The sequence below is a fragment of the Cinclus cinclus genome, chromosome 2 (assembly GCF_963662255.1).
Source record: "Cinclus cinclus chromosome 2, bCinCin1.1, whole genome shotgun sequence".
In the NCBI taxonomy this organism is placed as follows: Eukaryota; Metazoa; Chordata; class Aves; order Passeriformes; family Cinclidae; genus Cinclus; species Cinclus cinclus.
Genome location: NC_085047.1, coordinates 77,251,239 through 77,270,020, shown reverse-complemented (window position 1 = coordinate 77,270,020; position 18,782 = coordinate 77,251,239). Strand labels below are relative to the sequence as shown.

At 41.6% G+C, this 18,782-nt stretch overlaps 1 protein-coding gene across 1 annotated transcript in view; it reads right to left on the bottom strand.

Annotated features, from left to right (window-relative positions):
• The window catches only part of CLDN10 (claudin 10), a 54,368-nt gene extending 38,528 nt beyond the window's left edge, over positions 1–15,840 (bottom strand). The window contains exon 1 of the mRNA XM_062514819.1: positions 15,627–15,840. Coding sequence (XP_062370803.1) covers positions 15,627–15,840 — 214 coding nt within the window. The remainder of the gene's footprint in view (positions 1–15,626) is intronic.
• Between the last annotated feature and the right edge of the window lie 2,942 nt (positions 15,841–18,782).

Sequence of the window (18,782 nt, the reverse complement as noted above, 5' to 3'; positions counted from 1 at the left end):
ACATGTACTGCCAACATCTCAACAAAGAGCTTCTTTGGAAAGGGTTTATAGAGTTTCAGTTCACTCTAACTATTAGACACTTTATGAAAATGTCCATTGATTCTTAAGAGCTGCCTGGTAATGATATAGCCTTCAAAACTGAGCTTTACCAGCCCTTCCTTTTGATTAGACTTTTTGCTCACTGTGACTACTTCGCCACCGGTCTGGGATTCATGGAGGACATTGCAGGAAGTGAAGCATTTTTAACAATGGAAACAAGGGACAACTTGAATTTGTGTGCACACATGAGCACACAGAGTACGTTTTATATAAAAGTTTGATCAAAGGAATACATGGCAGGTTGTTTTGAAATAGCTGGCACTACCTCTTGCATGAGTGAGATGCCGTCTCTCAGCAAATGCCTATCAGAGACTTGTTTTCCATACTCACACCCATCACCACACTATAGCTAAAGAAGAACATGGATTTCAGTGCAGCACCTGGGCTGTGTGGAAAGAGGGGGTGACAAGGTTTTTCACATCAGGGACAGTCTGAGTCCTGGTGAGATAAAGGTCTATTTAGTGAAGACTGAATAATGTGTGATGAAGAGGGTTCCTTGATGGATGACAACGGCAAGTGTGACAAGTTAAAGGCTCCAGTGCTTTTCCCTTGCACCAGATTTTGGAGAAAGTGTTGCTCCCTTCAGGCACAGACCAGGAGAGAGGAGAGATATAAAATATGGAAAAATTAGCTGCAGAAGGAGAGAAGGAAATTGCTTTCCATGTGCTCTCATGTTTGGATTGAAAGTTCTAGGAATGAATTACATCCAACTAATCTGAGGTATGGGGATCCACTTGTAGGTATCTTCTGACTCAGGAGAGGATTCAGCTGAATCCTGCCTAGTATGTCCATACCTTCACTAATCATCCATCTGCTTTTGTGTCAATTGGCATGTGTAGACCGCTCCTACGACCTGCTGCAGGCACATCCCAGGGATAAGACAGAACCTGACCCAGAAGGGGACAGGATTCCCTGTTCCTGTTGCCTATAAAATGATCACAGGGTGATTAGCTAACACACAACGTTTCACAGTGCTGATGTCTAAAGTGGTCTGGGTTAAATCCTAAACCTCCGCTTAAGATCCAGTGCTGCAATTTTAGCACCTCATCTATATCCAGCTTCAGGTGGATATAGATATCCTGATGAACCAGGATTAACATCTCCCAGCAGGAAGAAAGGGGAACTGTAGGACCCACACCACCCAAGATTCTTACATGTGATAGAAGGAGAATAATATATAGTTTGAGTACTTCAAGGAGTTTGGCCTATATTGTCTTTCCTGCCCCATGGGCTCCCCTTCTGTTTTGTACTCTTTCAGATATGCTAGGAGAATATTTTTTGGGAATAAAAATAGCATGGAGAAGTGAAATAGAATGAACCTGAGTTTGCTGCCTTTGTCTAGGGCTGTAGAACTATCAGCAACATCTAGGCCAAATCATGGGCATCAAATGTGTTGCAAAGAGCTCAGTGCTCTGCAATCACAGAGCAAAATGCCCACTCCAAATTCAGAAAAAAGTAAGAAATGCTTATCAAACAAGTGCAAGAGGATTTAATACCAACTGGCCTTTGCAGATCAAACTTCACAAAAGATCTTTGTAGACCAAAGGCTACTGACAAGTGGACACTGCTGCTGTATAAATTGCATTTTCTGAATTAAGGCTTTCCACCTTAACAGGCTGCAAGGGCGAGTCTCGGAGAGGGAACAGGTGAAGACATCAAGAGGCACATTTCGCTTCTGGCAGCTAGAACTGAACATGGGGTATAAGGCTAAGCTGATTCAGGTATCATAGATATCATAGATAACGGCGGTAATCACAGAGTGATACAACTGCAGAGTAACAAAAGTAAGCTAAGGGTTAGAAGCAGGCTGTCCATAAAAAAATGCAGTTGCTTTTGGGATAGAATGATAAAACTACTAATTTTTAATTCTTTGTAGTAATCCAGTTTCATAATTTCCTGTGGTATTACCACTGGACATGGAGAACTAATTATACTCTTCCTGTTTTCAGCCACTTATTACATACTTGAAGACTATCTCTGTGCCTACAGCTTGCATACTCTTCTTCAGACTAAACAGTCTCAACTATCCCAGTCTTTCCTCATAGAGCATGTTTCATAAACTTGAGGGATTCTTGTCACTTTTATCTGTGTGCCCTTTCCTAGTCTTCTGCATCATGCTTCAAGTGTAGTACCCAAAGTGGACACACAACAGCAGCAGAGGCTTTGCTTGGGCCAAGCAGAAGCCATCTCACATCTTACAGGCAAATTAATTTTAAAAAGGCTCATTGTTTGTTTTTCCTTTTGCAAAACAGTACAATCTATTAACTGATTTCAGTGGAGAGGATCCTGGATATTGGATTGATCCCTGACAGTCCATCTACACAGTCCCCACAGCTGACCAGAAGCTTGAGGGAATTCTTGTTCCGCTGAGTTTCCAGTATGTTATTTAGAAGGGAGAAAGTACATGTTTGGAGGTAAAGGAGAGGATAGATTATAAAAATTTAAGTTTACCTAAGCAACTACCAGGTCAGACATAGCACTGACCTAATTTATGATCCTGTCTCTGCTACTGGCATGAAGGAGACAGTAAGGCTGCAGTGATGTTGAGAGAAAAGGAAAACAAAAAGAAAGAAATCCATTTAAAAAATATTGCTGTTGGTAGAATTGAGTTAAAGCAGATGTAACCCAGTGAATTTCAGACCCCGAAGTAACATTTCTTTCACTTACTGACAAAAGTGAGCAAGCCAGTGAAAAAAAATCTCTGGCTTTAAATCCACTTTGGATGACTCATGCATAATAGAAATAAATCTTGGTAGGGAGCAAACTTTTCCTCATCATTCCTTCTTTATTTAAAGATCTTCTCAGGAGACTTGCAGGTCTTAAATACATTTCTTTGCTTCCTAGTTCCTGTCCCTTGTTCAGCAGTGCTTTCCCTTCAGTATTACGAACTATAACCCTGTGCTGAGAGTGTGTATGCAAGAGGGCATAACATGGATTTCTGTTGCTAGATACAGATTTTAGATATTATCCAAGGTTCAAAACTGTAAAGAACAGGTGGTTGAAAGCACTCAGAGTCCTTAGATAAGAGTTCTTACTCATTCTGTAGCTTAAAATTTTAGATTTTTTTGGAAATAATCTAATTTTCCCCAGTTGAGCAGGTAGATTTTGCTGAAATTGAGAACTTGGATCCAGCCCCTCTTGTACTAAAAGTGGTGGCCAAATTGTCACCATTAAGTCAAGCCTGGCACCTTCCAAACTCATTTTCTACTTTCCTAATAATCTGATGTGTTTTGGATGGCTGCAGTCCCTGTATTTTTTTCAGGAGTTCTCTTCCCACTCCACAACCCAGCTGTTGTACACCAGACTAGCTTTCCTTCTGCAGGTGTTTTATCACCTTGCAAACAGTTCCCAGGAGAAAGCCATTCCTATCTCCCTGACTCTCCTTTCACCTGGTTGTAACTGAGTCTTGCACACACACAGACCTTGCTGATAGGTGAGAAGCAATCTTATCAGCTGGCCCTGACAACCTGCTGTGTCCTGGGCTGCCTTGAGCTTGCCCTTAGGCCTCTGCAGTAACCAGAGCAATCACACCATACTGCAGCACAAGTAGTGCTTGGGAAGCACTTAGGTATTTGCATATTATTGCATACATAAAAATAATAATAAATGGTGGGATGTGGAGTGGTGCGGAGTACCTCTTATCAACAGGGTCCACAAAAGCTCTGTCATTTGTTTATAAGGAACTGCAGGCCAGAGATGCCTGAATCTGTAGACAGGAAGGGTGAGGGGGGAAAACACCTCCACTTGTTTTCTCCTTTGAACAACAACATTTCTCTTAACCTCAACCAAAGAAGGTAGTGAAGCCACTTGGCAAACAGACTTGAGGGAAGTACCTTGGCTGGAAATGTTGGCTTTTTTCTGTTAGAACGCAGGGTATTCTGCTCTGTGGGGGAAGGACTGCCCACATCCCTCTGGCAGGATGGTCCAGCCATCCCCCTCACAGCCCTCTGCACCCCTCAGACACAAGTCTGGGCAGCAGCTTGCCCGGCAGGCATGCACCGCAGCCAGCTGGCTTCAGCTGCCATTGCTCCTCCTGTCTCCTCCCTAGTCTGCCAAGCATAGCCCCTCAAGAGGGGCCACCAGCAGCAGCCAGGGCAGGGGAGCTTTCCTGCTCTCAAGGATTAGCTGAGCCATGGGTTGAGGGTGTCTGCACCCCCAGGGAACCCCAGGCCAAAGTATGGCTATGGCATTGCAGGATGTCCTGGCCGTGGAGGGAATCAGAGCCTTGAGGAACAAGAGGTACTGATGCTTGAAAATGCTGCATTTCTGCAAAAAACTAAGTTTCTAGGGACAATATTGAAAGTTTTGTAACAGCCACTGAGTAAAACAAAGTTATGTCTGGCATGAGGATGTTGAAAGGTGGTGTAAATTAAAGTTGTCTACTGCATTAATTTTGTTGGAATATAGTTTATCATCTGCTTTGTTATCATAAAAATATGATAAGGAAAAGCCAGATGCCATTAATGACTAATTAGTTAGTTAGTTAGTTAGTTAGTTAGTTAGTTTATTAAATTACCTCTTTTCCCTAGTTTGTGGGTAAATATCTCTGTTATTACCAAAAGGTGGGTGACTCAGGGCTCAGTATGTGGTGTGATGTTTGCTGGCATGGGATGTCAGCCTGGGGCAGCAGCCTGGGCATGTGGTGAGCTTGCAATGGAGAAGTTGTTTATGTATCCCAAGAGTCCTGTTCTCCCGGTGGCCCAGTAAACAGGGACAGGGAGCCACTTTCACTGTTTCTTACTGACTGGGGTTTGGTTTCTGCTTTTGCTGCTTACAGGATGAAATATCAATAGAAAGGCTTTTACGTGACCTTCTGTGTTATTGTTTAGAAACTCATTTGTGAAGAAGGAAAAGGCAGTCTCCAAACAACATAAGATTTTGGCAGATTTCCACTTACAGAGGAAATTTAGAACTTCAGAACTCTTGTTTCCTTTGAAAATAAGATTCAGTGTGCACTGCCCTGAATAGGAGCTCTAGACACATCGTTGTTTCTGACGGGTATCTGCAGAAGAGTAGCCTCACATCTTAGCTGGAAACAAAAGTAACAGGAACTATAAAAAATTGTTAGAGTAGACCTGGTAGAAAACCAGCACATATTATTCTGAGAGCACATGAATGAGAATCTTCAAGTATTTAGTTTTGCTTATCATTTTGACTGTCAGGTTATGCAATTGTACTCTTTCAAACACCAGTAGAGTCCGTATGATTCACTTCTGGGGGGGGGGGGGGGGGGGGCGCGCGGCTAGAAGTAAAAATTTGGAGTCTAACCTAAAATAATCTTATAAAATAATATTAATGACATATTCAGTTCATGGTGTACAGATTTAATATCTACCACATGGAAGCCTTGGTTACGGAAAAAATATTCAATAGTGCAACATATATTAGCTCAGGATGTACAGTTTAAAAATGCTGCCTTTATGCAGGTTAATCCTCAGGAGGTGTTTTACTAAATCTTGGTTAATTACCTCCAGAATAACACACATTTTCTTTGGCAAAGTTAACAGTAAAAAAGAAACACAATTTTCAAATGAATGTGCCAGTAGACTTGGGCATGGTCTTCAGAAAGTGTTAAGTACCTCTGCTTTTTTAACTCTTTCAGGTAATTTTTTAGAAATGTAAGTGGTAAATGCCTGGACAACCAGCACAAGCTATTTAAGGGGAGATATGAATGAAATGTTCACAGGGGACTTTGCACGTACTTGAATTTCAGCATGTGCTTTGCCAAATTGAAAATATAAATGCTTTCCATTCAGCAAATGAGAAGTGCTCTGGCACTTAAGAATGTCCTACATTAAGGCATAGAAATCTGAGGTGATGTTCTTTCTCTCCTGTTTTAGGAAATACATCCCTGAAGAGGGAAGTCATACAGGAGACCCAGGCTTCAATGGCATCTGTAGAGAGAAGATTGGGTGGATAATGGGAATATACTGGGCATAGTCAGAGGTCCCTCACAATACTAGCACCAGGACTGAGTCAAGTACTCAGAAAAAGTGGGGTTCTGAAGCCCTGAGCTGCCCCTGGTAGCACCTCTACTCCAAGCATTTGATTTAATTTGAGTCAATGAAAAACTAAAGGGAATACCTTGACCAGCCTCTAAACCAGCAGAGAGTCCCATGGCACCCACTCCAGGGAACCTTGTAACTCCAAGGTTATAAGGACAACCAGACACTGTAGGACTTGATGCATGTGGGATATGGGGAGGAATCCCATGTGCATATCTCTAATAAAATGGATGTGCTCATCTGGCATTTTGCTTTACATTGCAAAACTATGTGTAAGTACTATGTGAGTTAGGGTAACACGTGCATTAGGGGATTTAATATTCCTGCTGACCGTGGGGTGATTTGTTTTCTCTACCAATGCACACATGACTCTTACTTGCCTAGCCAACTCCGTGTAATAACTGTAGGAGAGATTTTTATGTACATATATTTTCCCCCTATACTTCCTGATACTCATTCTCAAAGTATTTGCTTAGCTTCTCTCCTCTGCCTTGCACTGCTCCATGATGGAAAAATAAATATTTAAGAGTTTAAATCTCAGCAGTGTGAATTTCAAAATCATCAGCCTTAATGATTTATAAATTCAGCACTTTGGTCTCCTTCTCTCACCATCTGCCTATCACAGCTGGTTTTGCCAGGTCCCCTTTCCTCTCCTGCTGCAGGGACTTGGGAAAAATAGTGAATTGTACCTCTGAACTTTGAATGAATCTCTGGTTGTAGCTTGACTGCTAAAAAGATAAGAGGTACATTGGCCTTTGGCTCTTCAATATATGCCAGAGGGAAGCTCCCCTCACCCACCTTAGCGCTCACAAGGCAGACCAAGATACAAAACCTGTTTGAACAGAGATATTTTAAGACATTGGCTGCATACCAATTACTGCTGAGTCCAATTCACTTTGCAGTACACTCTCTGCTGCTATGTAGCAGTAATCAAAGACAGCTAAAAGCAAAGTGAAGATAACAATCTATTCTGATGTGAGTATTAGAAGATGAAAGAGCTTTGTTATTAATGCCCCAGTAACAAGCTCTGCATTCCTGTCCTTGCACCAGCTGTACCACACTAACAAATAGCAGCACTTTCTACCTTTCAGGTTTCCTCAGGTGATTTTCTTCAAATGAATATCACTCTGGGTGGCAAAAATATGTAAAAATGAGTGAAGAGAAGCAAAAGCAACATTACTCTTGCCTAGATACCAGATCTAGACAAAAGTGAAAAAAATCTCAGCACTGTAACCTCTGTCCTTGTCCAGTGAGAAGAGAGAAGGCTCAGAGCACAAAAAGAGGATTGCAGAGATGCTGTAAAATTGCCAGTTGTAAATGACCTAAAAAGGAGGACTGGTCTGCAAGGTCTTGTGTTTTCCTGTAGCTCTGAAGATTTTAAAGCAGAATCTGTCCTTTGTAATCTGCCATCACCTTCTCCAAAACTGGCACCAGTCTCTGAAGGCTCCACCCTCAGCGTTTTCCACCTGGCCATGTGCAGTCTAGTCCTGCAGTTCTTGGACTCCCTTTCAATATCTTTCTGACTGGAGATTCCCCAGTAGGCACATCTCTTTCCAGCCTGCCACAGCTCTGGACTACTCTGGCTCAAGTAATTGGCCAGAGCCAGACAGTCTGCAGAGCAAACAGCAGTAAATAGTGATTCATTGTGGTTTAGATCCATGGATTTCCAGAGCATATTGATTTAAATCTTGGAATCAAAGAACTCAAACAGAAGACAATATTCAGCAGCAGGAATCCTTGAAAACCACTTCAAAATCTTTGAGCTCTAAGATGCACAAAGCCAGGTTTCACAGGGTTGTTCTGCCTCTGGGGGATTTCCTCTGGAACTTACCATCCCATTGAAAACCCTGGGTTTTGCTCTGTATCTACTGCAAAGCAGCTGCTGGAGCTCCCTTTGGGAAAAATGTTTTGTATACATGGGAGTTAGCCACCTCCTTCAGTTCATATCTGTTTTGCCAGAGGCTACTTCATGAATGGTTCTGCTGCATATGAATCAATTCCTTTTCTAACTTGAAACCAGCCTAATAATAAGGCACACAGTATCTCTGAGTATCTGCTACCTAGGCTGAACTCTTTAATTTACTTTATTCATTAATTTTTGGCATAGGCGCAATGATATGCAATATAAGAGATTCCAAAAGTATTTGCTGTATAAAGTCATGATGTTTCATGACTTCGAGTGCATAACTAGACTCCTCTAGGAACCAAATGTGTTTCAGGCTGCATTGTTTGAGTGGAGAGCAGACTCAGTCATCTAATGTCAGAAGAGAGGCCATGAGCTTTGCTATGATGGAGATGCAAATTGTGAGAGTGGAGAACCTTTTATTACCAAGATCTGACATTCTATTCCTATGCATGTACAAAAGACCCCATGCTGAAATCAGCATTTCAGTCAGTCCAAATGGTGATCCTTCTGCCTGCTGAAAAATGTAGAGTACTTTCAGAAAATAAGCCATAGGAATTAAGCCATTAATAAAAGTCTGAGAGGAATCCTGCTCATGTTTCATGGTCACCTTTCCCAAATTTGAGCTATTGATCCTAGTGTATATTTCTTTTCATATTGATATAACTTAGCCAGTGCTGTTTTGACTTGGATTTTCTAAGTCACCAAATGGATGCTGTACTCATTGAACAGAAAAGCTTAACAGAGGGGATCAAGCTTAATGAACATGGATCAATCATACCTCCCTTCAGTTTGCACTTTTCCTAGAAGGATTTGCTTGCTATAGGGAAGTTCTTTGGCACAGTTATCCTCTGACCTTAATATTGGTTCCTGTGTTCTGGTTTTGGCTGGGGTAGATTTACTTTTTTTTTTTTTTTCCCTAGTAGCTAGTGCTGTGCTGTGTTCTATATTCAGGATGAAAATAATGTTGATAATCCCCTGATGTTTTAGTAGTGGCTAAGTAATGTTTACCCTAAGTCAAGGATTTTTCTGTTTCCCATTTGCCAGTGAGGAAGTGCACAAGAAGCTGGGAGAAAACAGAGCTGATCCAAAATAGCCAAAGGGACATTCCATACCACAGACTCTCATGGTCAGCATATAAACTGGGGAGGACGGAGCATTGCCTGTGAGGGACTGATTGCTGCTCAGAGACAAGCTGAGCGTCGGCCAGTGGGCGGCGAGCACCTGTACTCTGCATCACTTCTTTGTCTTGGGTTTTATTCCTCTCTCTCTTTTTTTTTCCTATTGTTTTTATTGTTGCCGCTATTGTTATGGTTATATTTTGCTTTACTTCAGTTATTAAATTATTCTTACCTCAGCCTACGGGTGTCACCTTTTCCTGATTCTCCTCCCCATAACACCAAGGGTTGTTCGGGGAGTGAGCGACCAGCTGGGGTTAAATCACGATCCCTTAAATCACTCTGTCCCTTTGACTACTTGAAGGATCCTCCGGCAGAGTCCCCTGTGGCTGACCATCAGCCAGAAGAAAGCCGTCCCGGGGAATTTCTCCCTTCCTGATGATAGCTGAAGCCAATCCCCCCCGACTGACGGCCCGACCCTTTCCCTTGCGACTCCCCAAAAGCTCACACAGCTGCTGCTTGCCCGGGCTCTGGGCACTATTGAACCTCTCCTCTCCTGCAGATGCTGCCCCGGGAGAAGCCAGACGAGGCATGCCGCTTTCCAGGGCGCTGGGCAGCGAGTTGTGCCCGGCCGGGCGTGGCAGGGCACGGCCGGGGCCGCTCCTGCAGCACCATGGAGAGAGGAGCGCGCCCGCCTCCCCCGGCCCCGCGGGGCGGAAGCGGGCACCTGCCAAAGCAGCACGGAGCAGGAGCACAGGCTCTGTCCCCAGCACTTCAAGCAGCCTGACCCCCCTGCAAACCCACTCAGGATGGGTGTAAAGCCGTGGTGTTGGCTTGTGGGGGATTTAGCACTAAGTGCCCTCCTCTGAGGCTGAGGAGAAGCCTGGCCTCGACCGCCGTGCGTGTATCTGGCTTGTCGACTCGCACCAAACAAATGCAGAGTGTGCTTTCCCTGGAAGTAAGTTTCTGTCAAGTAAGGGACGCTCTCATGTCAGTCCTTTCCTGCTCTAGGAGTTGAATTCTCTGGGAAAGTTGTGTCACCCTGAAGCCCAGCTAGAATTGCTCTCTGCACCCTGATGAACCCAAAAGGTGCTTGACCGTGCAAGGCTGCTGGAAGGTATAGGTGCTGCAATAGCAGTTGTCTTGCATCAGCTTCCTTTTGCCGTTTATCTGCACTGCAGTGACTATCATCAATGAATATGATGAAAAGGCAGCGCTGAATTGGTCTGCTGCTGTGACCCTGTGCTGGTTATGCTTTAAAGACACCTGAGGGGAGGGCATACTAGGAAGTTTTCCTCCATGAGAACTTCCTCTGTGAACTGATGGCACCAATTGGAGGCTGGTTTAGTTGTTGACAGCCTGAGAAACCAATTGGAAAAGTCAGTTTGCTCCATGAGTCACATTTGAAGCAAGTAAACCCCGGGAAAGCTCTCTTGCATTTCCATCATTTCAAAAGGTAACACCGACCTGGCTCGGGCAGGGCTGGGCTCGGGAGCTGCCAGGCCCCGTTTCCAACCAGGAGCCCCGATAACCAAAAGAAGCCGAGCCCATTGCTGAGATCCTGGCCCTTTTCCCGGTGTGTCCGTGGCTCGGGGGGCCCTGCCCTGCCCTGCCCCGGCTCGGAGCAGCCCTGGGGTGGCCGAGCCCGCCCGGCCGCCCTCACGGGCTGGGGGGAGGCAGCCGGGCCCGGTTCGGGAGAGCCCCCAGGGCTTTGTGTGCTGGGCAGGGCAGAGGGAGAACCCCCGGGCTGCGGCTGGAGCTGGGGGCGGGCAGCGCCGGGGAAAGCCATGGACACACGGCCTTGGCACCCATTTCTCCTCTGCCTGCACTTTGCAGTTCTCGTCCTGCCCCTGAGATCCTGACACAGCTCCGGCATGGCCTGGCACAGCCCCTGAAACTTCTGTGTGAGATTTTAACTTTTCCAGTGTTCAGATAAGACTTACAGACTTTCCATCCTTCCTTGGGTGAGAGGAAAAAGATCAGAAAGGATGCACCAAAGTCAATGAAGCAAAAGCTAAGTTTCTAGATGGAAGGAGAATAAGAAGACGCCGTGAGGGTTGGCTGGAAATATTTTTGTAAATTATAAGGGTGGACTGTACTACATTAAAAATTCCTTTAAACCATGAAAAAAGACGGGGGGGGGGGGGGGGGGAAGTGTTCAGAAGATCCTTTGTCTCGAGGGAAAAAGGGGGATCTCTGTTCCTGGGAATGAAGTATGAACAGAGAGAAGAGTAGACTTTGAGTAGCTCAGCCTTAAAAGTAATACCCCATAGCTTTAACATGGCCCACAAGCACAGCTCTGGGAAATCTGTGAAGGTGGGAGGAGTTTCATGATTGCAGATTCCTGGGCGACTGCTATTCATGAAAAAAGCGAAGTCAGGAGATAACTGATTATTTCCTCTCTTGAAAAAGAGCCCTATAACTGAACAAGAAGAAACTCCTCTCCCTAAAGTGAACTGAAAATATTATTTAAGTAAGGAATTGTCTGAAGTGTCTCTGCATGTTGGTAAAGTGTGAAAAGGGGAAGGAGGGAGTGGTCTGAAGATATGTGCTGAATTTATTATTATTATTTTCTTTGTGTTGTAAATAAAATTTTTCGTTTTCCCCTTTTAAGTTTTAGGCCTGCTTAGCTTTTGCTCCTAATTCTATTTCACAACAAAAAGTAAATATATTAAAATTGGCAAACCTGAACTATGACATTTTTGGTGTGTTGGCTGGGAAATTCAAACTAAACCAAGACAGACCCAGAACAGCTGGGCATTGCCTGTTCCATATTGGCTATCATCAGGTTAGCACTATTTACCCCATCAGGCTCTGCCAAAACTGGCACTGATGAGATGCCAGCAGAAGATCTGAGGCTCAGAAAAGCAAAGGTTTGACAAAGCAGATTTCTCCTAGTTTCTTGTACACCTCCCTGAAATCATGATACAGAAAACCAGAACATACAGCAGCCACGGAGCAGTGCCATAGGCAAGGCATGTGAAGCGCCAAACTAATTGTTTGAAGAAGCCTAGTAGCTGTCCTGACAGACTTAAGGAAGTATCATAGAAAACAAATGTAGACACAGCTCAGTTGGCTAGTTACAATTCTGTATTTGATGTGATTGAAACAGCTCTGCAACATCATCAAAGTCAAAATACCTAAATAAAGTGTCTCAAGTGCTTGACAGCTATAAGATAGTTCTTGTCAAATCTGGGTAAATTTTGTCGTTGTAAGAATTCAGAATTATATACATAAGAATGACAAAAGATGTTAACTACTGCCTGTGGGGTACTGGGGAGTTAGCAGGAGCCAGGCTGGGTGGAAACTCTGCCATAAAAAGTCAGTATCTTTATGGAGTTCACAACTCCAGAGCTTCAGTTCTCAGGCTCAGGCTTTGAAGGCCCTTTATGTATCTTTCTTGCTGATAAGGACTGAGTGGTTAATCAGAGGTTACTCTTTTTGAAAAAATACTGTCTCACTGCTAGTTTTAATTTTTGGCATTTATTGACTGTGTGAGTTTATGCTTATGAGTAATGGTTTCTTGGTTTTAATCATACAATTTCCATGGATGTATCTGATGCTCTGATAATCATAACCAAGTTAACTGAGGAGACAGTGTTCCCAGATAATATTTAGCTTGAAGCTTGTTGCATTTGTGTCAGATCTGACTAATGACTTTGTTGTATACTTCTCCCAAGGCAGTTGATTTATTAATTTATTAAGTTGATTTATTGATTTATTGCTTCTTCCCACAAACATTGCCATAAATGACTGTAGCTACAATGCTATTACTATTCAGGATCTCCCTCTAAGATCTTTCACCTGAATATTTCAGTCACTGCAGCAGAGCACACCATGGCTGGACATGTGAATGCACATGTACATTTGGCAAAACACAGTTAGCTTTGGATACTGTTAACAGCATGGTCCTGCTAACCCAGACTTCCAGAAACATTAACCCCTCAACATCTGTACCTGGGTTGGGCTGTAGAAGCTGAGCTCTCATTGCCTTGCCTATGCTCCTACCAGCACAACTAGTCCTCGAACTGAAAATCAGTTCTGGTAAATATCTACAATACTGCCTGTGACTGCAGGGTAATCCTGCTCAGAGAAGGGCCTCTGGAATCTGGTGGGGTTTTTCTTTCTTTTTTTTTTTTTCTTCCCCTTTTTTTTTTCTGTGAAAAAAAACAGAAAAAAACCCCTTAAAACCTCATAGACCCCATTTAAAAGCCTTCCCTGAAAAATCCTCACAAAAATTGCAATCAAACATTTAATGATCAAATGAATTTGCTTTGGAGTAGAAGTGACTTACTACGCTAACATAATACTGTTGCTGTTACTGCTAATACTTTCTGTAGGGTAACCTGAAAGTGTAAAGATAGGAATGGAATGAGGCACTTGTGTAAATTGTCTTCGGCTATAGGAAAAATTGCAAATAGATTCCATAAAAAGATGAACATGCAAAAGAAAAGTTATATATTGCCAGCACTACCTGCCCTCAGTATGTAAGTTATAATGATACATTGAAAATCTGAGGATAGAGAGTTCATTACTTCTTAAATCTGAGCATTTTATTGTTTTACAATCCATGACAGAATGAGTGCAAAGCCCTTTCCCTGTTGAACTCTTGTTTTCCTTGGATTATCAGGAGTTTATGTTTAGCAGGTTTTCCAAACTGAATACCTCACTCTTTCCAAGTAATGTTTGTGCTACATGTAACATTACCCTTTGCTGGTGCATGCACTGGCAAGTTAAAATTAGACTTCCTAAATGTCATTACAGCAGCTCGTTACTCTCTTACTTGAACAAGACTGTGCTGCTTTAATTTGTGAATTTCTTGTCTATGTTCCTCTAAAAAACAAACATGCAAAATCTCACTCAGATGCTTAAGTATGTATTTAAATGATGCATGCATAACATGCATCTTCTGTTTATTCAAATTTCAATCAGCCAGTGATGAAAAGAGGTAAATACAAAGAGGTAAACAGATTACATCTGATTATTCTGAAAGCAGATTTTATGCTACTAACAATAGCAATAATGGTACTTTCTAGTTACTTTACACTGATTTAAACAATGCCTGAAAAGGTTTTCTTTTTTTAAATCTTGGCAGAAATAATGCATAAATGGTTATTTGCAAAATATAATATTCACTTTTCAAAAATATTTGTGAGTTTCTGTGCCTTTTAAGTAATTTTTGATGAACGGCATTCTTTAAAAGAAATAAAACTCTTCTTATCCATTCACATGTCTCATGGGTGATTTGTGATGATTTGAAACAGGGTATCATGAAATTTGTAGAGAAATTATGCTGGGTTTTATCTCAAAATCACCTGTATGTCTAAGAGTTGATCTATATGTCACAGCATGTAGTCTGATGTGTCAGGGGCATGAAAGGCAAAAAAAGGTAAGGATCTGAAACAACCCCAAGCTTCCATTTTTCCATACATGTTTGAGTCTATGACTCTGTCTGTGTAATAACACACCATATGGTATGCAACCATGCAATGTTACTTATTATATTTCATTCAGCCACTGGCTATTAATATTGTAACAGCACTGTGCTTCTTTCTCGTTCTCATATAAGCTTTGGGAGACTGGTTCTGTCTAGCCTGGGTTTATTTTCTTGCTCCCTAAAATACTGGTGTCTTAAGGCATTTTTTCCTGCTCTAGTCTGACTCCATCTTGCTTGTGTGCTGTCTGCCCCAGGGAGAGCAGTCCTTCTGCCAAGGCCCTCATGAGTATTTATGCACAGTTTCACTGAGAACACTATTTTTGCCTACTGTCACAAGTAAATAAAACCAAACCTCTTCATTTACTGCTTTACACATAGAGAGAAACACAAAACACATTACATGGTACACTTATCCCCTGTCTCTGGGAAAAGCTGTTTCTGACATCTAGCAAGAAGCCCCCATTCATTTTTACACTCTGATAGATGGCTTACAAATCCAAGACCTTCCATTAAAATGGACATTCTGAAACAGCACACCTTTTATCTTTAAAGTTAAAATATTAGCCTGTTATACAAGCATGTACACTTGCACTTAATTCCTAGTATATGAGTATTTGCACAGGATGCACATACTTGTGGATGTAGTTATAGGCTCTCTGATTTTTTCAGATACTAAAAAGAGCACCGATGGCTGCCACAGACCTTGCTATCTTTTCCCCATCTCACCATCCAGCAAGCAAGATGCTCATTTTGACTGTAAAATGGTTTAGTCCATTTCTCCACTAACAGTGGTTTGATACTGACAGTGTATTACTGGCACTATGTGCAGTGTACTTATCACATATTACCAACCATGGAGTAGACCTTACTGTTTTTCTTGGAATACATATAATTCCTACAAAGTTGTTTCTGGTATTCTACCTAGAAGATCGTTTACTTATATTCATCACAATTCTTTAAACATAATGTCTTGCACAAGCCAAAAATAATCTTTTACTCCTCAGGCTCACATCTTGCAAGACACACGGTTTTCCATAAGTTCCAGTTAAATTATGCTTCCTTACCTTCTACTTTGAAGATAGTAAGGTGAGGTCTGCAGTGAAATGCCCCCAGTGCGTTGCCAGCACAGTTCATCCAAAGACCCTGGAAGACCCAGGTAGCAGTGATAACAGATGATGCCCGACTAGTTACTTTCCACTCATTTGATGCAGTAGCAGCAATAGCAGCTACCAGCCCACAGAAACAAAATATGAAAGCTATAATTTGTATTCCCAGCATGTTTCTCTGTAAACCAGGGACTTAGTAATGCCACTGTGTGGAGAGAAAAGCGCTTCAGTCACGTGCGTAAGCAAAAAGGCATAACATAAGCAAATTATGCTTGAACAAGTTCAGTACCACTTGCTACAGAAAGTTAATGTGGCTGAAAGAAATTGTCACACTTGAGTGATTTAAGAAAGGCCCTAGGCATTACGAATGTTTAGAAAGAAAGTCAAGGTGCAACTTTATAGGAGCTGATTACTAGTACTTACTTATTAATTTCTAATTGTAAAAATTAATTGTTTTCTTTTTTTATTTCAATTAAAGTATTCCAGTTAATGCTTAATTTTTAGTTAATTGGAAACTTACAACCATTCCATCTAGCAAAATAGGTTCAGAGTCCAAACTGTACAGCGCTATTTAACGGATTACCACAACATTTTAGGAGGATCACACAACACTTGAAAAATAACTCATTGAAAGGCTGTGAAATTAATTCAGGCATAACCAGCCACTATGCAAGCAGCTCTAAAACTGGAGGAGGTAGTGTCTGCAGGTATATTTGTAGAATAGCAAATCTAGAGCAACAACAGAAACAGCAAGTGGTCCCTGAGCAGTGATGCAGCTGCAGCAGTCAGTGGAATGAGCCTCAAGTAGCCCCCAGTGAGATTTTTCACTTGGTCCTTGTAGAAAATGCACTGCTTCTTATACTCTGCATGAAATACGTAGTACAGAAACATCTGTCCCACCACTGACTGAGCTCCTACAACCTCATGTCATGAAGAAACCTCAAAGTATGCAAACTGACTTAATAAAATGTCATCTTTAAAGTGGCAGGCAGTGACAGCAGCACAACAAAACAACTATTCTAATTCAGTTCCTGAGTATACAATCATTACTGGCGTGGAACATACAATTTTGCAGACATGTGCGGTCTTCACTCTTTCATTCCAACTTCCAGCTGTATTTATACCCTTCCTTGTACTTTTGGCCTCCTCCCTAAAGAAGGAGCAAACTCCTTTTCTCTTTGGTGCCGGTGTATACCATTTGGTGACATGAAATTACCCAGCATATTGAGTGTATACTTTTGACAATAACAGTGTTTTGTATTTTTTACTTTGGGTACTTCTAATGTTAATTCTCCCTGTTACAGCTGTTAAAAAATGTCACATAGAACACTGGCAATGGAGCCTTTCTGTAGAATTTTCACAGCTCACAGAAGGGCTAAACAAGGAAGATAAAACATCATTAACATTCCATGTAAAGAGCAAGAGGAGTTTCACTGAGATTGTCCTGTTGAACCATCATCTGGAACTTCCACTCTAACCAGCCTTTGGCTCAGAATTGAGAAGGAGGACCCAAAAGGATGATTCTACAGACCAGAAAATTACACTACAAGAAGGAATTTCTTTTCAGACTAATTAGTAGGCTCACATCCCACACATCTAGAGTGAACAGAATTTTTTTGTTAATACACACAACTTGAAAGACATGGAAAGTGGGTTTGCTACAGAGCAACATTAGGTTTTTTTTACAGAGCAACAGCAGGTTGTTTTAGTGTTGAGGACAATATTACATATGCAGGAAGCAATGTTGCATTGATGTTAAATAATATAGTAACATTTTTCTTATGTTAGGTGTCAAACTTCATGTCATTTTTCAAACATATTTTAATTAAATTTGAAAGGGCATGGAGGAGAATGCAGAAATGGGTCCAGCTTTGAAGCAAATTCCTGAGAGCTGAGATTATTTTTTGTTCTATATCTACCATACAAAAAGCTGGTTTGGGGTTTGCTTTTTTGCTTGTCTAAGACTATGCTAATTCACATAGAATACTGAGAAGACATTTCATTAGGTATATTTTTTTTTCTTTTTTAAACCCTCTGAGTGACAGTAATGTTGGCTGAGCACTCAGAGTAGCTCAAAAAAATGTTTTACATCTGATGCTGAATTTAGGCCTATCTCTGGACTTTCCCTGAGTGTTTTCATTCACAAAAAGAAATAACAAAAGCAATACCAAAAGACCAACCTGACCAAACAGAACCACTGAAAAACCCCCCAAACTCAGAAGCTGCTCATTTGGACCGGAAAAACAAGAATGACTGTATGCAAAAACTCTCTCATCCCTCCCTACTCTTTTTTGCTATTCACAGCAGTGTGCCTTACCAAGACAGCCTGTGAGGAGCTACCCAGGTTCAGCAGGACAAGGAGACTTGCCTGTTTCTTAGTGACCTGGATCTAAGGCAGAGGTGCCTTCTCAGTAAGACACTTTTAAACCTATTATCATGCTATTATCTTGGGAAGGGTTTTCTATTTCTATTTCTATTTCTATTTCTATTTCTATTTCTATTTCTATTTCTATTTCTATTTCTATTTCTATTTCTATTTCTATTTCTATTTCTATTTCTATTTCTATTTCTATTTCTATATAATCTAGATTTCTAGATTACTTACATTTTTATTTCTAGATAAACTGCCATATAAACACTTAAGTTTTTTCCCCTTCTCACTCCAAGATCATTTTCTACCAAGGTCCCATCCAGTACAAACTCATGACTGTTATGCTGATGGGACACTGAAGGCTGATTACTTTAATGGAAAGTGCCTGTAGACACCACTTGAACTGTAGACTACATTTTCATGGCTTAATGGTTTCTTGGCCTTTATCTTGATTGTTTTCTAGTGCATGACTGTGGAATTCATGGTCACAAACACTTCACCCTGCATTGTTTCTGGAGAGTTAGTGTGTGAGTGATGAATAAATTAAACAGATACTTAAGTGATAAGAAAGAAGTAAGAAGTCCTGTTTACAACCCTCATTTCTTCTATAAACTGTCAGGAAGCAAGTTAATCAGTCATTTAAGAAGTTCAAGGCAAAGTTGAAAGTCAACCTGTTAATGCTATTTTCCATTATATCAAAACTTTTTTCTCTGTTATTGAGCAGACAGAAGTTGGAAAACAGC